The sequence below is a fragment of the Balaenoptera borealis genome, assembly GCF_965194805.1.
Source record: "Balaenoptera borealis genome assembly, chromosome: 11".
NCBI lineage: Eukaryota > Metazoa > Chordata > Mammalia > Artiodactyla > Balaenopteridae > Balaenoptera > Balaenoptera borealis.
The window spans coordinates 102,732,529-102,756,596 of NC_138868.1; the positions used below are offsets into that span (position 1 = coordinate 102,732,529).

The 24,068-nt window shown below is 46.4% G+C and overlaps 1 protein-coding gene across 6 annotated transcripts; it reads right to left on the minus strand.

Annotated features, from left to right (window-relative positions):
- On the minus strand, window positions 1-24,022 carry SCN3B (sodium voltage-gated channel beta subunit 3). Of its 6 annotated transcripts, none has more exons than XM_082339849.1 (7): window positions 23,317-24,022; window positions 21,990-22,069; window positions 15,017-15,180; window positions 12,435-12,660; window positions 8,107-8,245; window positions 4,354-4,433; window positions 1-3,986 (listed from the first exon to the last, which is right to left on the minus strand). In XM_082339849.1, exons 2-6 carry the CDS (start codon window positions 22,042-22,044, stop codon window positions 4,370-4,372), a joined length of 648 nt encoding a protein of 215 aa, XP_082195975.1. In that variant the 5' UTR covers window positions 22,045-22,069; window positions 23,317-24,022; the 3' UTR covers window positions 1-3,986; window positions 4,354-4,369. The 6 variants fall into 6 exon arrangements, with proteins under 6 accessions (XP_082195975.1, XP_082195972.1, XP_082195971.1 ...); XM_082339846.1 differs by lacking the exon at window positions 23,317-24,022 and adding an exon at window positions 22,718-22,830 and having other exon boundaries at window positions 1-2,689; XM_082339845.1 differs by lacking the exon at window positions 23,317-24,022 and adding an exon at window positions 22,718-22,830.
- Between the last annotated feature and the right edge of the window lie 46 nt (window positions 24,023-24,068).

Genomic DNA, 24,068 nt, shown 5'->3' on the forward strand with positions numbered 1-24,068 from the left:
CAGGGTTCAGAGACACTTTATTGACGTGAACAGGGAGTTCACTGAAAAACACCGCGTACAGGCATTAGGTTGTTGAGAGCTTGCGTGGTCAGGAACAACATTTCTAAAGTTCAGAAAAAGCTTGGCTGTGGAAAGTCAAGAAGAAGCCACATGAAGGTGACAACGTGGTGACGAGTTCCATGGCTGTACGAGTTTGCTGATTGTGTTTGGTGCCTCACAAACCCACAAGCACTCGTCCTTTGGTGCCTCCCTCCCTGTCACTCTGCCCAAAAAAGAGTAATACCAGCTTTGAGGCTTAGCTAGCCTATGATAGGGGTTGAGTCTGTGCTACAGCTCAGACTCGCTTCAAGTGTACATCTCCTGGGTCCTACTACAGCCTCAAGTAAGGGGAGGGGCGCCAAACATGAGTCGTCTACCATGGTAGAGTTTTAAGAGACTAGGAAAGTCTTGGATGATGATATTTTTAAAACCTAAGAGCACAGGGCACAGTCAGGGTCTAGACTGGTGCCTGACGCAGAGAGGGAGCTGAAACGCAGAATGAATGCATGATCGGAGTAATGGCGCACCAAGTACTACACAGGTACATTTGCCGTGACTAGGAGGGTTCACTGGGTTGGGGGCTTTTCATTTACAAAAGGAGGGGAGAGGAAGGTGGTTTTTGTTTTATTTTTCCATTTCCACTTGGGAAGGGGAGCCAAGATATATCCTGAAATGGGTCTAGCTCCTTGCTGCTTCTTCCTGCCAAGATGCAGTTACACGGCCTTTTCTCTCTGATTTATGTCAGGTGGGTTCACAGATTCTGAGATGGGTATATTTTCCTTTCTGATCCCGTAGTTTTGGGGGAAGAAAAGGAGGTACTATCTCTTCTCTTAACCATTCATAGCTCTATACATATTTCCAGCATATTCCTGCTTTGAAAAATTCCTTTCCTACTAACATTTCTAGTTTGGCATCTAAGGAGAAACCGGAAACTCAGAGAATCAGAGATCCGGGTGTGTGGGTGTTTGGGGGTGGTGACTCTAAAGGACAGTGCTTTTAGATGGCCTGAAAATAAAGGCTAGTGTCGGGACAGGTGCTGACCGTCAAGGTATTTCCACACAGGCGTTGGGGCTGCGATGCAGGGCTGAGCTGATGGCAAAGCTCAGTAGGGCAAGGTGCTCACAGGGCCAGCAGACTTGAGCAATGAAGGTCATGGCTGTTAAGCCCAAGGGAAGGGAAAACCAGACCCAGCCGAGCTGGCCTTGAGTGAATTGTATTATTAAGCATCAGTCAGGGGAAATATCCAGCACCAAGACAACAGGTGGGGTTCCTAGAGTGATGATAGCCCTTGAGAACACTTCTAAGCCCTTTAATAAGAACAGCATGCCAGATAAAGCTTCCGGAGCAGTGCACGTTTATCTGGGTCCTTGGTAGGAATATGCAGAGGAATGGAGAGTGAGTGAGGATTTGAAGTGGGCTGGTGACCACAGTACCTTGTGGATTTATAGTCATGATCAAGTCTCCCAGGAAGGAGTTTAATTGCAATTCAGGAGAAATAATGAGGTACAAACCAACGAGAAAGGGGAAACGAACATGAGATTAAGACTCTGAAAGCACATTTTCAGCACGGACCAAGAAGCAAAGTGGTAGAGGAGCAATCGAGTGGGATTAGGAGTGAGCGAAGATGTTTAACATCTCAGGACAAGCAAGAGAGGCAAAGATTAGATGGAAGTAAAAAAAAAAAAAAAGTGAGAGGAAAGGAAGCAGCTATGGTCTCAGTGGAAAGAGAGCTGGGCTAGGGCTCAGAAGACCTGAATTCCAGCTCTCCATTTACCAACTATATGAGCTTATGGTTTGGTAAAGCTTCTTAGCCTCAGGCAGTGTGTTTCTTCCTTTGTTAACATATTAGCAATATCCACCTCACAGAGCTAGTTGTGGAGAAGAAATAAGATAATTAAAATGCTTGGTAAATCATATAGCTTAATAAAGAAAGCATTAAAGATGAGAAGAGTTGAGAAGTTAGGAGGAGGAAAAGACTAGAGAAGATTACTTGTAAAGGATAAGGAAAAAAGAGAGGTACCATTCAGCTTCATTAAAAATCACTCAGGAAATATCTGAGTTGGGCTTTTAAAAAGGAAAAAAAAAGCAAACGTGCATTCTAGATCACAAGTTAGATGCGTGGTCTACTGAAGCAAGAGGGCAGTGGAGTGGTAGAAAGTAGTTTCTGCGGCAGGCTTGTCATCCACCAGCCACGTGACTGGGAAAACCTCACAGTAATCCAGGCCTGTTTTCCTCACAGGAAAGTAAGGAAAATCTATATTCTGTCCCCTATTTCAGAGAGATAGTGTGGGAAATTACCAATGAGAACAGCCTTGAATTTCTTGAAAGTATTTTCTTCAATAAAATCAGACTCTCGAATATGTGAACAAGGACTAATTCAAGTGCTTTCCCAGGGATGGCAGAGATGAACTGAGTTTGTCAGGTGAGGCCCAAAGCCAAGAGAGTGGGATCTTTCCCCATAGATTCCCCTGGATCTGAGGGACATCTTGTTCATCGAATCCCAGTCCCGTTCATCTTCTCACATCCCGTAAAGCATCCTTCCCCCTCTCATCACGAGGTGCGGAAGGACACCACACTTACACCAGTTACTCAAAGTGAAACATGAGATATTGACTAAAATGTTTCCAGTGTTCATCTGCTCTCCTAACATCTAGGGAGAAAAACAAAAACAAACAAAAAACTGGACATTATGAATTCACAGGTGAAATATTTGGAAGCCATCTAGCCTGTCCCTCCTCTATCACGTCACTCATTTGCCATCATCTATCTCAGACTAAAAACATGTTTCTTAGTTAAATGCCATTCCCAGATGCGTTCCCCTTCTGGAAGACGTCTCAGATTCACAAATCTTTTCACTAAAGAAATTCTTCAAATCTACCTCCCATCCTTCTCTCTGCCTTTTTGGCCAATTTCTAATTACCTAAATCAGAGCTAACCTCAGCCAGGCAATCCACTCAGTTCTGTGCCATGGCCAAACTCAATCTCGAAGTCTTTTCAAGAACAAAATTATCCCATCTCGGGAAGTGTAAACTGGACAGCGCCCTAGGCTTCTAGCTGCTCCAGTTTATCCTTTGAAGTCTCTTATCAGTGGAGTCCTGTCTGAGTCTCCGTTGCCTCCTGTATGAGTAATACTACTGACCCACAGAAATTTTGAGAGGAAGAACTTGGGAATTTCAGTCCCAGTGCCCACAGGAAAACAATGGCACCCAGCCATCTCCGGTGATGTGTTCACCTGGCAAGGCACACACACGTTGCCCCAGGAGCATCATGAACATGTTGTATGACTTCCCAAGTCCCCTGCCCTTGGCTTCTTGAAGGACTGACACTAACCCAGGCCTTTGAGACCTCTTGGGATCTAGCCCTGGAGCACCATGGTCCAGAGAACCTTTTAGTCCATGCTTAGTGAACTTTCTATCACTGGAGGGCCTAGAAAGGCATGCTTTGCTCTGATGCTCCAGCCAGTGGGCCAGGAACTTAGAAAAACTGACTTCAAGGAATCCCACTTCATGACACTCTTTTGCTTTAACCCAAACTAATCACTCCAGCTTCCTTCCGTTAAGACCTCCATTCACTTGCGGCAATGGAGAATGAGCCGGCTCCAGCAAGAAAGGGGCCCATGGATTTGCCGACTCCAGCACGTGTTCAAAGTCGGGTGGAGCACAGGGGAGGGGTCCAGTTGGCATGGGAGCTGCTTGCTTGAAAGCAAGGGCAGGCTGAGGTTGAGTCGTGTAGAAATGTTGGCTCCTCGGTTCTGGCAAAGTCTTGTGGTGTGTGGAGGTCTGATGGAGTTAGCAAGTCAGAGGTGACAGTTCAGAGGTGAGTGGATGTATGATGAATGAACTGAAGGATGGACGCGTGAAGGGAAGTGATGTGGCCCCTGGGGCACCCTCCTGACGCTGTTGACATCACTGAACATGGGATAGCCAGCGCTTCAGTGTTCAGGCCACCTACCAGCGACAAAACAGCTCACTGAGAATTGCCAGCCCAGTCCAGCCCAGCCAAAGGCTCTCTGACCTAATCCACGATCCTTACATAGGAGGGAGAATGGGGAATTATTTTTTGTCACTGTGGGTAAGGAGTTCAAGCTGCCCCAACACTCAGGCCAAAGCAATTCACCTTCTGAAGGACTTGAACCTCGCACAGAACATTATGACTACTTGGGCATCAACTTAAAGAAGTACCCTGAGGGTGGGGACTCTGGGTAGGGTAGAAATCTAAGGGACCAAATCTAAAGTCATTTTGGTTTGTGGGTGTCAAGGTCACTTGTACAACCTGCCTCCTTATCTACCTGCCCCTCCCTTCCCTGTACATCACCTCCAGTTGCCCCCTTCTATTCCTCCACTGGTACCGCAGAGTTCTCTTTGTTCTCCGATGGGATAGCCAGGTAGTCAGACCTGTTGAAGGAGAGACAGGGGAAGAAAATCAGTGCATTTGTACCCAGAGGTGCGAACACAGGAAAATGGAAGAAGCAAGGGCCACAGGAACAAGGATGTCTCTAGAACACCTCTGCATTTCCTTCTCACCATGTTCCCAAGAGAAAATGAGAATGGCCCTTTCAGCAGACTAGAATAATAACTACTTTTGTTTTTTCCTTCCACCAGCAATGTATGAGTCTTCTCATTTATCCACATTGTTCTCAGGACTTAGTACTGTTAGATTAAATCAGCCAAACTGATGGATGGGAAATTACATTTTATAGATCTTTTAATTTTCCTTTCCCTGATTACTGGTGAAGTTGAGCATCTTTTCATAAGTTTATAAGCAATTTGGGTTTGTACTTCTGCAATATGACTTCATTTGTTTACCAGTTTTTCTTCTGAGACATTTGTCTTTTTCTTTGACGATTCCACGTCTTGAAAATATCTTTTTTTTTTCTTTCAAAATTTATTTATTTTATTTTTGGCTGCGTCGGGTCTTCGTTGCTGCGCATGGGCTTTCTCTAGTTGCAGCGAGCGGGGGCTACTCTTCGTTGCGGTGCGCGGGCTTCTCATTGTGGTGGCTTCTCTTGTTGGCGGAGCATGGGCTCTAGGCGTGCGGGCTTCAGTAGTTGTGGCACGTGGGCTTCAGTAGTTGTGGTTCGTGGGCTCTAGAGCACAGGCTCAGTAGTTGTGGCGCACGGGCTTAGTTGCTCTGTGGCATGTGGGATCTTCCCGGACCAGGGCTCGAACCCATGTCCCCTGCATTGGCAGGCGGATTCTTAACCACTGCGCCACCAGGGAAGTTCAGTATCATAAACTCTTTACTCTAACAGCTGTATAAGAAATCTTTATATCTGATAGGAAAAGTCCTACCAGCCACCTCCCCCAAACTTATTGTTCTTTGAAATAGGCAAACTATGGCCCATGAGCTAATAAAGGCTGTTACTTGTTTAAAGGGTTGCACACAAACAAAACTAAAGAACAATAGGGGACAGAGACCCTCTGTAGCCTAAAAAGCCTAAAATATTTACTATCTGGCCATCCTCTGGCTTAGACTAGTTTTAGCCTTTGGGCTTCTGTATGACTTTTAAGATCAGCTTATCAAGTTCCTTGAACAATCCAATGGGTATTTTGATGGGAATTTTACTGAATTTGCAGATTAATTTGGAAGAGAGTTGCCATGTTTGTAACAGTGAGGCTTTAGTCTTCATTTATTTAACTCAAATCTTTCAGTAAAATTTTGTAATTTTCTCCTTAAATATCTTACACGTTTTTATCAGATTTATTCCCAGGTACTGGAGAGTATTTGTTGCTATTGTAATTGAATTTTTTAAAATGTTTTAAATATTGAGATGTTTCTCTAAATTTTTGTGGCTGGAATATAGGTGTTTTCATATTTATAAATATAAATATTTTGATTTGTATCAACAATCTTATGAAATGTTCTTACTAGTTCTAATAGTTTGTCTATAGATCCCCTTGGATTTTCTATATAGGTAATCATATTGGCTGTGAATGATAATTTAGCTTCTTTCTTTGCAATTCTTACTCTTTTTCTTTTTCTTTTTTTGTATTTACATAGTGTACCACCTAGGATCTCCAGTATAGAATAGAAGCAGGTATCCTTGACATGTTTCTAATATTATAGGCAGTTCTTCTAAAGTTACAACATAGATGATATTTGCTGTAGGTTACATTAGTTGCTGCCATTAATCAGTTTAAAGATGGTTGGTGTTTAGGTTTAGATTTATATGTATTTATCTTGCTCAGGACATATTGTGCTACCTGAATCTGAAGAGTCATACCTTTCCTTAGCCACTGTATCTCTGAATATTGTCTCTCCTCCATTTTCTCTCTTCTATTCTAATCGATCTTCTCAATTTTCGTCTTCCTATTTCTTTGTGATATTCCATTTTTTTATATCTCTGTGCTTCATTCTGTGAAACTTCCTTATGTTTATCTTCTGGTTACCAGTATCTAATCTCTGGTGAACCAATCCATTGAGTTTTGAATTTTATTGACTGTATTTTTCATTTCCAGGTTTTTCTTTATTCCTGTTCAAACCTGCCTGTTCTTTTTTCTTAATAACTTATTGTATTCTTATGTTTTGGTTCCTCCTCTTGTTTTAACTCTTTTAAGCAAATTTATTTGCTATATTCCACCAGGTCCTTCTTGTGTCTGAAGCTCCTGGGGTTTAATCCTGCCATTTGTTACTTCTCTTGCTCATGCTGGATTATTTCCTGCTGTGTCTTTTAGTTTTGGATGAGACTGTGGAATCAGATTCATCAATGCTTTATCTGGGGAGCACTGTTAAGCCTCAGCTAAAAGTGGGTCCCTTCAGAATAGTTTTTCATTTGCGTCTACATGGTTATCACTGTCTGGGGACTAATTTTTTTTTATTGATTTTCTCAGTTTAGAGGTTCCTGGATCATGTGGGTAGCATACATTTAAATCCCAAACATTGTGAGAGCAGGCTTGTGGTTACCAGTTCTCAAGAATCTTTTATGTTTCTACTTGGAGTCAGGCCAAATAGATATGTTTCCTTGGCTTTTCTCTGGGCTGGTGGACTGATGATTATCTACTGATCTATCTTTTGCATGAGCTGTAGCCCTCTGAGGATCCTGGCTCTGCTGGTGACCTCAGTTCCAACTCTGTTTCTTGTGCAAGGCCAGCTGTGGGCACTTCCTGTCCAAGTGTAGGTACTTCCTGTCCAAGTGTGGCCACTTCCTGTCCAAGTGTGGCTGCTTCCTATGCTCAAGCACTGAAATCTGATCACCCAGGTCACCAGGAATGACAACCTCCCCAGCATATCCTTTCTTTCCTTCTGTCTGGTCAGTTATAATTTTTTACTTTCCTGAGATCATAGATATCAGGAAAAATGATACTTTATCAAGCATTTCTAGGTGATAACAGCCTAGGGTTTTTAGCTTATCGCTTCCACTGTGTAAATCTGTGAGGGTTATTTTCTCTCCTCTCCCCAAATTACAAGCCAACACGGCCCCTTAGACTCTGAGACCCCATCATCTTTTACCTGTGCTCGAGTGACTAGGGCCTTGGCGAAAATGGCCAAGGTACAGTCTGGACGTTGGAGCAGAAGAGCCCCTCTCTGGGTTTTCAATCACGGCCAAGCTCCAGGGGGAAGAACATGTTTGGAGCTCCTTAGCTAATAGACGGCAGAGCCCAGGTGGCCTGACGAGCTCTGTGGTTTACAGCAAACAGCTGAATGTAACGGGAACAGCAAGGACACCAGACAGGCTTCGGTTCAAATCCCAGCCTCTCCTCTCATTATCTGTGTGGCTCCAGCAAGCCACTTAAGCTCTATGAACTGTTTCAGCATCTATAAAATGGTCATAATAATGCTAATGTCATGGAATTGTGGTGGCAGCTGAAGGGCTTTACATAGTGGTTAAGAGTGCAGGGCATGAGTTAGCAGGCACAAAGTCAAACCTTGCTTTGCCTCTTATAATGGTCTTGGGCAAACTTTCCCAGGCTCAGCTTTCGCATCTGTAAAATGGGTATATTCATGCTGCCTACCTCAAAGGTTGTTGTGAGGAAAGTGGAGGACTGTGTAAATTGCTCACCACCTCAACTATGAGAGCAAGCGCTCGGAAGGTGCGAGCTATCATTATTTTGGCATCTTTGGACTTACGCATTTTCTTGGGCTGCCTCTTCGGCCTTTGAGACCTTCCTGTAGCAATATATCATCTCGATGAGCAGCCACAGAGTGAGGAAGACCAGGAGGATGTACATCATGATTTCTGAGACCACAGAGGTGAAGTCCTCTCCAGCTGGAAGGGGGAGAGTGAGGTTCACAATATGCATGTCCAACAAACCCAGAGCTGTCACTGAGGTCTGAGATATATGAGGCCTATTTTTAGGTATGTCTTAAATAAGCACTGGGTCTAAAGGAGCGCAAGAGGGTATCAATGAGATTTAATATCCCCTAATTCTCCTGTCTGTCAGCTTTCTCACTGATGTTCTTCAGATGCTCCGGAGGGAGGGATGAGGGAGAATGATGGGTGGAGGAAGAAGTCATAGAGCACTGAAAGGAATCCTGGAGCTGTGTGAGATACATACAGCTGGGTCCCAGTTTTCCTACTTCCTGGTGTGTGAACAGTCATTTCCCTGATTTGAGACTCAGTTTCTTAATTTGTAAAGTGAGGGTAATAATTCATACCATACATTACCTAATGTATTTAAAGATACCTTGTGAGATGTAAAAGTCTGCACAGATGTGAGGCACATGTCTTAGTTCAGCCGACTCTGTCCTCTGAGCTTAAGGTGGTGGAGTGTGGTATCCCCAGGAAGAGGGCGTCGGAAAACATGGACAGGGCCACGTGGACAGTGCCGTCAGCCCGCCCAGTGACCTGAGCATGTTTTCTGCAAGTCTGGATGAGAAGCAAGGACGTTCCCAGCTCATCTTCCCTCCAGGTCATCCCAAACCCAGACAGAAATGAGGGTTGGAGAATTCCACATACTAACCAGGCTGTCCTCAGAGTTCTACTTCCGGAACACAGATGTGATCCTGCCGTATCCCTACTGAAAACCTTCCAGTATTCCACACTGCCCTCAGCATAGAGACCTGACCCTCTGAACAGGGCACAGGAGGCCACTCGCTGTGCAGCCTTCCTCACCTCATTTCCATTCGGTTGGCCAGCAAAACCTCTCTACTCATACACGCTGTGGGTTTTTGGAATCTGTGGACGTTTCTTCTTTCTCTTCCCTCTTCCTAGATTGTATCTCACACCCCAGTGCTACTACCTCTGTCCCAACATCGCCTCCTGCTTTTCAATCTCCCAACCACTTTTCTAGACTCCACTGAAGTCACCTCCTCTGTGAAGCCTTCCTCAACTTCTCGTGCAGTTATTATTCACGTTCTTCTCCAGGCACTTTTCCATCCATCTATTATAACACTTCCCAGATTGTACTGTGATGTATTTATCTCTCTTCTCTACTGACTGTATGCTTACTAAGAACATATTTATTTCTGAATTAACAGCCTGTTGCCTAATCCTAGAATACTTCAAATATTCAATAAGTATTTGTGGAATGAATGAATGTAAATAAATATTGATATTCCTTGTTTCCTAACCAACAAAAATGACAAATAAAACATGATAGGGAATTCCCTGGCAGTCCAGTGGTTAGGACTCGGCACTTCCACAGCCGTGGCCCAGGTTCAATCCCAGGTTGGGGAACTAAGATCCCACAAGCTGTGCGGTGCGGCTAAAAAAAAAAAAAATTTTTTTTCATTTAAAAAAAATAAATAAATGAAACATAATACATGGCTAATGTCCCGACATATATTCCTTCCTAGTGGCGAGGAAGGCTGCAGCCACATCTCCCTTTGCGAGCTCTCAGCAGCAAATTAGATTCATGGTTATTCATAGGGTATAAGTCATCCCCAAGGCCTTGCTCATTAAAAGCACAATATAGGCACAGCCATGACCTTCACCTCAGAGAAGCCGTCCAAGGGCTCCAGGATCACCCAGGTTTCCTAACTGGAGCTGGAGGTCACAGATGCAGCTTGAGGCACAGGAGAATGCCGGACACATCAAATGTCTTCACTGTCTGACAACGGGCTGGTTTGCGGTGTGCTCAACTTCAAGCCCCCTATTTCTTTTTAAATGCAGTAGCCAGCAGTAGTACCGCAGGAGGCTGTCCTCAGTAGCTTTATTTACCTCTAGGTGAAGAGAACTCAGATTTCTGTCTTAGAGCCAGGAGGTGAGAGCCTATGCCAGGATCAGTCCAGCCTGAGCAAAGAGAAGCAGGGAGATTCTCTGGGACCACAGGGATGGAGCAGACGCGGGGAATGTGTCACGGTGGAGCGTGCAGCAGTATGAGAGCAGTGAATATCTGGGGGTGGGGACGCAGGGGGTTGCCAAAGGGGTCACAGGGGGTGGGGAAGAGAGAAAAAGAAAAAGTGGCAGGGAGTGGGCGGTGGTGGAGGGAAAAGAGGCAGTGGAAACACAGCTAATAGAGGCAAAGATCTGGACCGCAGTCCTGCTTCTGGCACTAATGTGCTTCATGTCTGGGCAAGCCCTCCTCTTCCAGAGCTCTGTCTCCCAGCCACAACATGAGGCATCAGAGCTTCACCCTCCCACCACCTGCGGAGTCACTTCAACTGACGTTCGCCAGACCGCACCCCAACCTGCTGCACTCACACCGCAGCAGTGGCATGGAGCCGTCTGCACTGAAGGAAAGCCCCCTGGGTGATTCCGATGCCAGCTCTTTGTTCAGACCCCTGGACTGAAAGAGAGCCAAGCTTCCTTCCAGCCCTAACGTCCCGAGGGGCTCTGTGGCTCTGATGACAAACTTGTTTCCCCTCTATTCTTACCCAAGTCTGGCTCTGGTGCCCGGCAGGCAGGCGGACTGGCTCCACTTTGCCACCCTTTCCACTGGCTGCGCGAAGGTCTCCGGAGGCAAAAGCCTTTGAGAGCACAAGGTGGAGACAGAGGCAGCTTCCTAGGGCCTGGCTGTCACCAGCCGACAGTCCCGAGAGTGAACAGCAGAGGGCGCCAGGCTCCCTTCCCCCGGGGGCACAGGTGTGTAAACAGAAGAGGATAATGGAACTTCTGAACAGAAATATAGCTTAGAGAGCTCCCAGTCCAACCCCTTCGATTCACACAAGAGGAGACGGGCTCAAAGAGGGGAAGAGGCTCATCAGGTCTGAGCCAAGTGGCCTGAGAGTCCCTGTGCACCATCTGGATTGACCTACCTTCCGTTTTCGTCTTCTCTAAATCATGACATCGCTCACTCTGTTGTGCACTCTCGTTTGCTTCATGAATTTTATCACCATAACACGATAAAAAAATAAATACACCTGTGGCCTGGAAGTCGGGATTCCTGGCATCCTTTTCTAGGAAGAGCCTGGCTTTAATCTGACCTCTCCTTTCTTTCCTGCCCCACACCTTTTGCCTGTTCACTGACCTGCATCTTGAGGAAGATGCAGAATGCTGAGAACGTGCTGGAAATAGATTGTCTAGGAAGGGCTAAGTAAAATGGAGTCCTCATTTAGCCTGGGTGAGAAAACACAAAGGGAGATGCATATATCACTCTTCTGCCACATGAAGGGACATTTGCAAGGGGCGAGGAGCCACAGTGCTCTGAACAAGGAGTCCATTGAAAGCAGAACAAGAACAGTTCTAAGTTCACCCTCAAGATTCCGGATTCGATCGCAACAGAAACTTTTGAGTTAGGTTGATGAAAGAACTTCCCAGCCTAACAAGGAACCAGCTGTGGGAAATCGGGAAAATTTAAAGACTGGAGAGCAAACCACGTTTCCCCTTCTCGTAGCTGAAAGTGAGGTTATGTAATGAGAGACGCCACGGATGGGGAGGGGGCTGCTTGTATGATTACTGTGCAGGGAGACAGAAGACAAAGACTGTCAGACTTTGGTTTACAGCAGCTGTTCTCCAAGTGTGTCCCCGGCAGCAGGACAATTTGTTAGTCATGCGAATTCTCAAGCTCCACCTACGGAATCAGAAAGCCCGGGTTTAAGAAGTCCTGCAGGGGAATCTGAGGCTGGCTGAAGTTTGAGCACCGCTGGTTTAGAGGTTTGTATGAGTCACAGACAAGAGGGTAGATGACCTCTAGAGAACCTCAGGAGATTTCTCTGAGCCCAGTGAGTCGGAGATTCAACGCAGGCCAGAGTAGGTGTAACTGTCTTGGCAGTTTTAGGCTTCAGGGAGGCTGTCCTCTTTCTCTAAGGGTGAGAGTCCAGGGACCGGGTCAAGATTACTGCACTATCATCTCCAAGCCTTTCTGCTTTGAGGAAAGACACAGAGAGGCAAGCTCTCGGGCAGCTTGCAGAAGGCTGGCCGCCCCAGGAAGACAAGCCAGTGGTGACATTTTTGGATATCACCACTCCAGATACATGGGGTTTTGCATTCTGCAAGGGGCTCATTTGTGTGGAAACCCGCTGTCCTCCCTCTCCCGAGAGCAGCGCACCCAAGGGATCCTGTGCCCTAGCCTTACCCTCCTCGGTGACGCGGAGGGGGATCAGCCGGGTGGTCTTCACGAAGGGGCGATGTGTCTCAAACTCAAACTCCCGGGACACGTTGCAGGTGTAGAGGCCGGAGTCGTTCAGGGTGACATTGAGTACAGTGATGGACACGTCCTGCAAGTCTTTGCTCCCGTTCCACTGCAGGCGTCCCTGGAAGGGGCTCTCCACCTCCTGGTGGCCGTTCCGATACTCATAGATCTGCAGGTAGAGAAGCAGAGGGAGTAGGAGAGAAGACAGGGTAGAGGTGGGGACAGGGCAGAGAAAAGGACCAGAATGGTGCTCGGATGCAGGGACAGGGACAATGTTACCAGGAGCTCCCAAATGTGGGAGTGGGATGGGCAGCTCAGAGGAGGGCAGGGAAGAGAGCAAAGACAGGGAAAGACGGGCAAAGGCACACAGGTGTCAGGGCACATGGACACGGCAGGAAGGGGTGGGCAGGAAAAGAGGGCTGGAAAGAAAGAGGACAGAGGAAGGTGAGTGAAGTGTACAGGAGATCAGGAGAGGGAAGTTGAGAGAAAGGAAGGATTGGAAGGAGGCAGAGAGAACAAGAGAGAAAGGTGTGTCATGGGGGCAGCCGGGGAGAGATTAAGGCAGAGAGGCAGCTTCATTTGTCATGAAGACGTCTGAGAGCTCTGGCCTCCAAAAGTGTCTCTCGGAGCTGGTGCCCTTGGAGGGGATGTGAGCAGTCGGGGCCAGGCCACAGGAAGGGGACCCAGGCTGCTTAAGTGGCCCACGTGAGCAGAGAGCTGCCAGCCAATGTGCACACGTCAGCTCTTCCACTCTGGGCAAAATGAGATCTGAAATCTGGTCTCTACATTTCTCTTCTCAAACACTTCCACCTTCTGACATAGCTTTTTTTTTTTTGCTTCCTTCCACAGCTGTGCAGTCCATCTAGTTTCTGCTTGCCACGTGTGGCTACTTACATTAAAATTTAACTTACTAGGAATGAAATAAAATGTAAAATTCAGTTTCTCAGTTGCACTAGCCACATTTCAGGTGTCCAGTGCCACCTGTGGCTGGTGGCTACTGAATTGTACAGCACGAATATGGAACATTTTCATTGTCACAAAAATTTCTATTAGTGTTGTTCTGTATTTCCAGCACAATTTTTTAAGTTTCTTTTCTTCCATCTGAGTCACCTTCTCCTCACTTTGGGCAGGCCTGGAAGCAGAGCAGGTGGCTGGCATATGACCAGACCTGAGGCTCGTGGGGACCTTTGCATCTGGTCAAGACGTCCAGGCTCCTGTAACCTACGCAGTAGCCTCAGTTGTGGTCAGCCCTGAGCCAGGCACTAGGAAGCCTACTGTCCCAGGCCTGGCACCTGAGTGCAGCAAAGCCACATCAGAATGGCACATCCAGCCTCGAGTGAGAAATGAGTCCAGCTTTAGGAGAGCTAGACAGACGAGCAAGCAAAACTCAATTTCATCCTAATGTTGTGTCTCCATTAGGTCTTTGTGGGGAAAAACTTGTCCCCAGGAAGATGAGGCAGTGCAGTAAAAAGGGCTTTGTATCTGCTGTCAGACGACCTGGTTCAAATCTAAGCTGTCTTACTAACTTAATTTCTTTGATCCTTAGTTGCCCCATTTGTGTGTGTGTGTGTGTGTGTGTGTGTGTGTGTGTATTCTCTATCAAACACTTATACAGTACTTCTTGTATTCCAGAACTATTCTCAACGCATTAAAAATTATAGCACATGAGTCCTGGTAACAGCTCTGTGAGGTAGCTATGGCTTATATCCCCATTTCAGAGATGAGGAAACTGAGGCACAGAGAGAGACGTTAAGTAATTTGTCCAAGGACACAGAGTTAAAATAAGTTGTGGAGTCAAGACTCAATCCCAGGCAGCCTGGCCCCAAAGACAGCGACAGTGTGAATAATGCTCATCCCCAAGTTGTTGTTCAAAGTACATGACAACCATTTTGGCACTGGCACCAACCCATCAGAACTGACATTGGCCATGGCTGATCCCTTAGTTCCTACATCATGGGAGGTCTGGAGGTTCCTAGTGGGAAGGATGGTGATGAAGCCACTTGGGAGATTTGGCACAAGTAACCACTGTAGGACTATTTGAATATCTTACCCACTGATGTGTGTGTACCAGCTGCACATCAGTTTTGGTCGTGCGTGACATTCTTATTTCACTGAGATTGTGAGACTTAAATGAGTTAACCTATGCTATCTCATTTAATGACCCTTGGAGTTATTTCCATGTTTCTATGAAGTTAATCCATCCAGTAGGATGGTGCAGAGATTCGATGAAAACACCTGCACAGTGCCTAGTGGGGTGACTGGCACACAGCAGGCTCTAAGTACTATTTATGCCTTTCTCCTCCTTACCCTGCTTGTAACCGGGAGTGCCCAGAGCTGGCCTGGAGCCCTCCCTTTCCCAGAGGCTGGGCTAAACTAAGGCTGTCAGTGATCTGCAGAGGAGCTGTCAGTGCTCGGGAGAGAAAGAGCCGGTGTTTGTCAGATGTCATTCCCCAGACTTGTCGGGGGCCAGGCACACAATGGCAGAGGCCAGCGAAACAAAGGGCAGAGTCAGCAGTCAGACATACAAGGAAATCTTTACCGCCCTCGGGCCTGTAGAACCATTCCACCACCGTGGTGGCCTCCACGTCCTCCCTCTTCATGCAGGAGATGCAGCGCAGCTTCATGGGATTGCCCTGAACGGCCTCCGTCTCCGAGGGCACTTCCACGCACACAGGGAAGCAGACGCCAGCTGGGGAGAGCCCGGACGCCAGGGAAGGGACAGGAGGTGTTAGGGGAGAGGCAGTGGAGACCAAGGAGGGAGGGAGGGGAGACAGAGAAGGCAGAATCATGAGACAAGCTGGAAATAGCGTGCACACGTACGTTTATCCCCAGGTACACCCTCTCACAACGGGCAGGGATGAGGCAGCGTTGACTGAAAGCCTTCCCGGAAGCAGCAGCGATGCGGTACAGCTCGGACCTCAGCTCTGCGCTCAAGGACTTAGAGTCAAGGTGGGGAACAGGGCACCCAAGCATCCATCCACCAACCACCCATGCACCCCTTCGTTCCACCAGCACCCACAGAGACCTTCTCTATGCCAGGCCTGACGCTGAGATACAAAGATGAATAAAACATGCTTCACGCCCTAAAGACATTGACAGTCTAGCAGGGAACACATACTCCTGTCGTTAAACCAGACCATGGTGAGTGACACACTAGAGGAGAGGCAGTTATTCCTGGCTGGGCTGGGAAGAGAGGAAGAGAAGGATGGTGAGACTTAAGGCCAGAAAGGTAGATTGGACCCATGTTGTGAAGACCTCTGTATGCCCTTCACAATAGGAGGGGGTCACGTGTTTTAAAGCCTTAGAGAGACGTAATCATATCTGTGTTTTATGGAAAATGTAGGTCATTCTGATGCATGGTGGAGGATGGAGCAGCAAGGAGGAGAACGGTGAGCTGACCACGGGGCTGGGGCGATGATCTTCACCCAAAGAGGAGAGAGAGACACACAGTTAAAAATGAGAAGGGGAAAAAGAGAAAATAATTTAAAAAATAAAAAAGTAAAATAAAAAAAAGTAAAAAACAAAAACAAAATGAGGAGGGGGGGTCAGATTGGGGGGCACCTTGGAGGCCACACGCAGGCCTGGACTTATAGTTCCTGCCCTCTAGAAGCTCATGGCCCATTACAGAGGGTAAGTACATCAGACTGAAAATTCAGAATGAATCAAAAGTGGGATGTGGCTGCGAAGAAAGCAAGTGCAAACGTGGGCTGCGTTATCAGATGTGCACCGCAGGGCACAGGCGGGGCGGTCCCCCTGTGCGGTTCAGAGCAGCTCTGGACCACTATGATCAGTTCAGGGTGTCACATTGTACAAAAGGAAGTTTTCAACGAGCGCATGTGCAGAGGAAAGCAAGATGGAGAAGGGTCTGGGGGCAAAGTCTGGTAAGAACAAAGGGGGGACCGGGGGTGCTTAGCTTGAACACCGACACACCTGTCTTCAAATATTTGAAGGTTGGCCTGTGGAAGAGAAAATAGATTCTGTCCAACTCCAAAAGTCACAAGAAAGTAAAGCTAACTCAATTAAAAAAATTTTTTTTTCTTTCTGGTGTTGAAGCTGTTAACAAATGCAAAAAACTATTTGGTAAGAGAGTTTGCATCTTATACAGAAGATTCAAAAGTGAGATGAATCACCAACGATTCTTTTTTTTTTTTTTTTTTTTTTTACCAACGATTCTTGTATCAGAACTTCTAACCCCTTCTGAGGCTACCTTCTCATTAATAATAAAAACAGAACCCCTAAAAAATGAAATAATACACATTGTAATTTAAAAAATAGTCCACAGTGAATGGTCAGTCTGTTCCTCTACTGGCAGACAGTTCTTTCTAAAAGCAGAGAAAAGCTTGATTTAGAACTTAAAATGAGACTGACCGACTAATTATGAGTCAAAAAATGAAATATTTGACTCAGAAAGCAACAAATTTAATTTTTAGACATAGACTTTAAAAACTAGAGGCACTATGATAAAATTTAACATATCAAGGTAAAATAAATTTTATTGGCTTTAAAACTCTCAACAGGCAGAGGGTGGTTTTATCAGGCAGCCTGCAAGAGGCTCTCCTGCTTCTGCATTGGGGTCATCACTTTAATCGGGGGAGGGTCCATATCTAGAGAGAACTGATCAGAAACATTTTCAGAATATGAAGAGTTTGAAAGCTTGAGTATAGGCCTGGTTTAAAAAAAAAAAAGCATGGTTTGTGCAAAAGTTTGGGAGTGGATAGAGGTGTAGAGTGTGCACTGAGAACCCCATGTAGCAGGGAGCCTTGGGGCACATTCATATTTAATGAGACGTGGTAAAGATGAGTTAGTTCAATGATGATGACTTCAGAGAAGAATAGGAAAATGTACAAAGGAATGTACAGTTACACTTATAGAGGCAGAAGAAAGACGGTATTGGGCAACTGAAGGCTTGGGTTTGATAGACTTTTTTTTTTTTTTGGCCGTGCTGCGCAGCTTGCAGGATCTTAGTTCCCCAAACAGAGACAGAACCCAGGTCCCTACCGTGAAAGCGCAGAGTCCTAACCACTGGGCCGCCAGAGAATTCCCAGTTTGATAGACTGTTTAACCTCTCTGAGACTCAGTTTATTCATCAACAAAATGCTGAAAATAATATCTATCTAATAGATTTGTCATGCAAATTCTATGGGATGATTTCTTCGAATGTGCTTTGTACATTCGTTAATGTTATTTTCCTTCATTTGTTTGTTCACTCATTCAACATATATCGAGTGCTTATTGTATGCCAGGCACTGCTCTAGGCACTGAGAACACAACAGGGGACAAAACAGAAAGCATCCCTGCTCTCATGGAGCCCACATTCCAGTGGAAGGAGAGAGAAAATAAGCAACATTAAGCTGCAATAAGTGCAATTATAAGAAAAAATAAAACAGAACAGAGGAGTTAGAGCATGCATAGAATCATCAGAGACTCACTGAGAAGGTGACATCAAGCAGGTGTTGAAGGAAAGAAAGGAGGGAGCAAGCTGTATGAATATCTGTGTGAAGGTGTGCCGAGGAGATAGCAACTCGAGAGCCCTACGGTGGGAGTGTGTTGGCAAAAGCAAAAAGCACAATAAAGTACAGGGCACAAAGTGAGAGTAGAAGGAGATGAGGCAGGAGAAATAAGCCAGAGCCAGATCATGGCTGCTCTTGCAGACCACAATTAGAACTTTGGCTTTTGCTTTGAGTGACGTGGGAGCATCGGAGGCTTCTGAGTGGAAGAATGACATGATTTATACAAAATTACATGATCTGACTGCTATGTTGAGAATAAACTGAAGAGGTGAGGAAGGATAAGGGTGGAAGCAAAGAGAACAGTTAAGAGGCTGGTACAGTGATCAGACTGAGAGGTGGTTCAATGATTTTGCTTGGATGAAGATAACAGTAGAGCTGCTGGGGCTTGAAAGTGTATGGTTTGCTGGACTAACATCCTTGAATAGGTGAGAGGTGATAGCCTCTAGTGAACAAGTAGATGAGTTGATCTTAAATATAAACACGGTTAGTTCATTTATAGTTAAAGGAGGGAAGGCAGAATACATGTAGTCAGGATGGTGAGTAGGGCACGGCAGCCTCTCTTTGTTCTGAGTTGCCCCTGAGTAATCCAAGGTATCATCAGACAGCAAGCCCCACTGATCGCCTTCTCCTTGCCAAAGTCCAGTTTGAAGTCCTAAGAAAGAACTCAGCTCATGAGGTCAATTTAATTCATGAGGTCCTGGATAGAACATTGCAAAATGGCCACAGAATCCTCTCATCCTTGTTTGCCTTCCCTTTGCAATATGACTTGCTGCTCCTTCCACCAAAAGGTAAAGTATATTTCTCCACCCTGTAAGTCTCCAGTACACTATTGCCTCTCTTTCCAAGAAATCCTCTAGATATCCAAGAAAAGATTGTACATATGGTAGACATTCAACCCACATTGCTGACTGTAAATAATAAACTCCTGGAATAATCTTGACCAAATCATTTGACCCATGGTCTCCTCTTCAATGTCTATAGTAATAATGAGGAAACCAGAGAAGGAAGAATATATTAACTATGATTATATTTAACTAAGGAATAGCATCAATCTATTATCAGGTGGATAGTAATGTGTATGTAATCAACTCCTCTAATAACCCCAAATCTTTTTCTTCTTTGGTTATTGCTATATTGCTCCTCTTGACTTTGCTCTACAATGCTAAGAAAAGAAAGGCTTTGATTAGATTGTAAATACTTTCCAAAAGGGGGTAATAAATGATGTTATTTGTAGATATTAACTCCCTGAAATGAGTTGGTCTATCAGATTAGCCAGTCACTTAGCAGAGCCTTGAAAGAATGGGATGTAAAATGGGTTACTGGGGGAAGAGAGGAAAACATTCCCCGACACAACCGACACCTGGGAGAGTAGACCTGGAGAGGAAAAACAGAGAAGACACTAGGAGGTAAAGAATGAGTAAGGCCCTAGGAAAGGCAATGGCATGGGAGAGAAGTGTAAGAGTGGTTCCAAAGAGGGATGAGAGGAAGACAGACGCCCACCTGGCAATCCTGTATGGCAGCATGTATGTCCATAAGAGGAGCTAGAACAAGCCCTGGAAGACTGAAATCAAGAGATAAGAGTTCTCTAGCAAGTCCTTTCCCCTCCCCTGCACTCATTTTCTCATCTCTAAATTGGAAATAATACTGCTTCCCCTGACTACCACCATAGGATTGCTATGGGGACCAAAAGAAGTAATAGATTGAAAATTGCTTTGTAAACTGGAAAGCACAAGGCAAGTGTAGGTTCTATTATTATTATTATTATTATTATTATTATTATTATTATTATTATGATATACTTTATTGAAGGAAATAAGGGAATTTTGTTCAATTCACGCAGAAAATAAAAGAATGGAAAAAATTCCATTCATATTGGGAAGGGTGAACACATCTAAGTTAAGTGCTTTCCAATGCTGGGATTACATGCAAATAAAAAGATATTGCATTTGTGAAGCGAGGCCCTCTCTCTTACATTTACTGGCAACGTTTCCTGAACTATCTATCTCTCTTTCCCTTCTGCAGCTTCTCAATTTGGTGAACCAACATACAGAAGCTGAGGATGGGCAAGGATAGGTGTAATATGCACATTCTTGCAAAGGTTTATTGTGGGGGAATTGAGGGGTGGGGAGGAGGATGGGCATTCTGCCTATTTTAGCAATATTCTGTAAATATTTCCCCACCATTCAACTGTGCAGCTAAAAGGGACGTTAGATATCATCTGCCCCAATTTCCAAACTTATGTATTTCCAAATATACGTATATGAGGAACAAAATACTCTAAGGTTATTACATAGCAAGCTAGTGGCAGAGCTAAGACTCCAATCCAGGCTTTGTAAGTCCTAGTCAAAAGGTCCTTGGCCTATAGAGTGCTCTCCCCCTCCACTAGAATTCAGGCAAATATGCTAAAAACTTAAATTAGGGTGTGGGAAGAAAGGCTCTGTAGAATCTCACCCCAACCTTCTCTACAACTTCATCTCTCATTGCTTTACTCATGCTCTTTCTTATACAGCCCAACTAACCTCTCCTAAGCCCCCTAGTCTTAGCCTCCCCTGAGGACATCACAGCCTTAAGTCTTCAAAGCAGGTGAGATCATTGGCAACCTATTATGTCTGTTTCAGCTTCAGGTCTGATCTACTCTACTGGGGATGGGTGGCGGTGAGTCTGCCCTTGGGACTGGCATTACTCTCCCTCTTTGTCCTTCCCAGCCTGTCTCAACAGGAAGCTTGGCTCTGCTTCTGGTCACATGCAAAATCCAGATAATGCTGGCAGCCAGAGTTAGTCCTGGAGGCTTAATAAAGTGATACGAAGGTAAAGAGGCTGTTCCCATCAGCATATCTGCCACTGCACCAGCAGAATGAGTTCCATGCCAACCATAGAGCATAATCCTATACCTAGTTTCAGTAAGGCAGGTGGGCATGCTCACATCTAATTATACTGGTTATTGATTTTTAACATGGAGGAATGTAGCTAAGATCATGTAAAGCAATTATCAGCTGTAGAGCACCTATATTTGACCTGAGGATCTAAGTTACCAAGACTGAAATGCCCATAACTACACAACAACCACACACACACACACACACACACACACACACACACACACACACTACTATATCCTCATCAATACATGCAGATGCCCATACTAACACGCTCTGACATACACTAGCATACACATTCAGACCCTGAGGCATACATCAACACAGTAAAGCATTCTCTCAATCACACATTCAGATATTATCATGTAGACTCATTAACTCCCACTACACACATGCAGACATCCCACTCCAAGCCCATCTCTAACACCACTCTGCTCAGCCTTACTGTTGCAAGTATAGGACTCCCTTATTTGGAGGGAGAAGGTCACCTCACTCCTTCAGGGCAGACAAACAAGAACCTATTTATCTTTAAAGGCAAAAAAACTCAGCCCCCCAAACGCCAAAGCACCTTAATTCCACGTGTTCATGAAAAAGAAGAAAGATGCAATTCCCAGGTGCCTATTTATCTAATATATAGCTGCAAATGGCTGAAGCCTGTTTTACTTATTGAAATTAAACAGATGGATCAACAACTAGTTTCACTCTCAAAATGCACGCATCCAGATTTTTTTAATATATAAAAATTAATTCAAAGACCTCATTGAGAAATGAAATGTACCTGTAACCGAGATTTTTAAATAATGAATGTGACTGCATGCTCTTTCAGCTACGGGAAAGGGAAAAAATACTTTTGAATTAACAGGAAACGGGAGGAAGGGTGGAAAAACCACCAAGGGAGGTTCAGGAATAAAGCAGCACGGGAGTGGGGAGGCCTTTTTCCAGTCTCAAAATCCCAGCTCTCATGGAACCCCTCTGGATCCCGTGTCCGGGAGACGTGCACAGAGGGAAGTCAACCAGGGCTCCTTGTTGTCACCAACGACATCAATAAGTGTTATTACTGTTAGCATTATTACTGTCATCTGCATCTCGCATGGCAGGGTGCTGGTACTTACCCCACAAAATGAGCAGGAGGGAAGCCAGGGGAAACAATCTGTTGAAGCCAGGCATCTTTTTCAGCGGGTGGCTTCCGGGGCTAAACAGAGAGATTCCCTGGGTCAACAACTCCTCCCTCTCAGTACTTTCGAGGAAACCCTCTGGGACGAACTGCTCCAAGGGGGCGACTTTCTGACTGAAATAAGGGCCAAGTGCCGTTGACTGGGGAGGCTCTGCGGGCTTCTTGAGCCGGGCGGGGGTTTCAGCTCCCGGCCACCCTAGCGGACTGCCCCAAGTCGAGGGAGTGGATCGGCAGCTTGGCGCGCTCTCCCCGGAGCCCGTTGCTGGGATCCGGGTCAGCACCACGGACAGAGCCTTCCCCGCCCACCCGGAACTTCCAATTCCAGCCGCTCAGCTGCTTCCCCTGTTTGAGCCTCGGGGAAAGCTCAGCTCCGAAGAGAGCGGCAGGCAGGCTCTAGGCGGCTGCGCTGCCGGAGGGGTCCATGTTGATCCACCTCTCACCTCCCTACCAAGAGTTACGCTCCGACCAGGATCCACCCAGACCCGGGAGCGCCGGCTTCGTCCGCCCTGATCGACTTCTCCAGCTGGGCCTGCCCTCACACCCGAAACCACCGGGGCTGCCGTCTGAGCTACAGAACTCGTTCCACCTCAGTCCGGTCCACACCCGCCGAGCCTCCCCGGGGAGGTCCGGAGGGGGGCCAGGAAGGAGGCGGAAGCTTCTGTGGGCCTGCAGATCGTGCAGGGGCCCGGACCCTGGGTGGCGGGTGACCAGCGGCCCTTCTCCAGGCGCCCCGACCGTGTGTGCACCGTCAGCCTTGACATGCGCAGGCGGCTCTCCACCGCCACCGCCACCACTTACCCGCCCCCCCACCCCAGTGCAATACTCCCCACCCCCAAACAGGCGTGCCCCTCTCAGGGCCGAGCGCGGCTGCCGAGCGCAGGGGCGGAGCTCGGAGCGGCGCAAAGACCTCAGCCCCCGCGATTTCTCTGCTCGCCGGCTGTCTCCAGGTCTCCCTTTCGCATCTCCACACCTCTCCCCAGCACCGGCACGCCTCCTCTCACCAATTCACACCCCCCACCCCCCGCCAAGCAACCCCACTCTGGCTCCTGCACAGACATGCGAGCTTCCAGCTCCGGGAAGAGGAGGGCCAAATCTCTTTCAATGATGTCATCTGCAATGTACATGCTACATGGCTCCTGGCTTCTCTCCCCCGACCCCATTCCCTCCTGGTATATCCTTTTGTCTAGCCTTGATTAATTGGTACCGGGCACCCTGAACGCAGCATAATAATCCCTGCTTAGAAGCGGGGTTAGAGGGAGGCGCACCTGTTCCCGTGTTCACCTCCTCACTGGCTTACGAGGTGATCCAAACGTCTGTGCAGCAGCGGTGTTGGGGGGTGGAGCAACTCCCCCTCGCTCTAATCACTTTGTTGTTGTTGTTGTTAAGTTTAAAAGCAGATAGACTGTGGTTTGGCTTCTTCCAACTATTAGCCTCACCCTAGTCCTAGCAGCTGTTTCACTGCTCCTCCTCATCCCTGGAAGGGAAACCTGAACGTTTAAATTTAGTTATAAACTCAAGTTGACATAATAGATTAGGAATGCCTGGAACCGAGTGAACGATTAATACAAGAACCTCTCCCCCCTCCTCATTCCCTACTGCTCCCTTTCCAAAAGGGGAAGCTTGACACTGATATTCCAAAACAGAACGGCAGAGTAACAGCTGACTGTAAGTGAACCATATGCAGGAAATTCTCCCTCCTAACATATCACAGAGCAACAGAATGTCCTTCTTCCTGGGCAGGGAGCCACCAGGCCATACTCTATGTTGCTTTGAAGGCCAGCCCTTGAATCACAGTGTGTTAGACCTGGATGAGAAGTTAGAAGTCGACTTAATTCAACTTCCTTTCCAATTCTTGAATCCCCCAAGGACATTCCTGATGAACAGCCTTGGCCTTTGTCAGGGATGAGAGCTCACTACTTCACAAGTCAGTCCCTCCTAATGTTTAAGGAAGTTCTTCTTTATATTCAGTTGAATTCTGTACACTCTTCCTTCCTCCCCGAACTCCATTAAGTGGTCG

Coding starts and splice junctions, on each gene's coding strand:
- SCN3B (XM_082339846.1), bottom strand. CDS start 22,812: ATGTCAAGGCTGACGGTGCACACACGGTCGGGGCGCCTGGAGAAGGGC. Junction 12,661..15,016: donor AGGGCGGTAAAGATTTCCTT/GTATGTCTGACT, acceptor CTCTACCTGCAG/ATCTATGAGTATCGGAACGG. Junction 4,434..8,106: donor GAGGCAGCCCAAGAAAATGC/GTAAGTCCAAAG, acceptor CTCCTTCAACAG/GTCTGACTACCTGGCTATCC.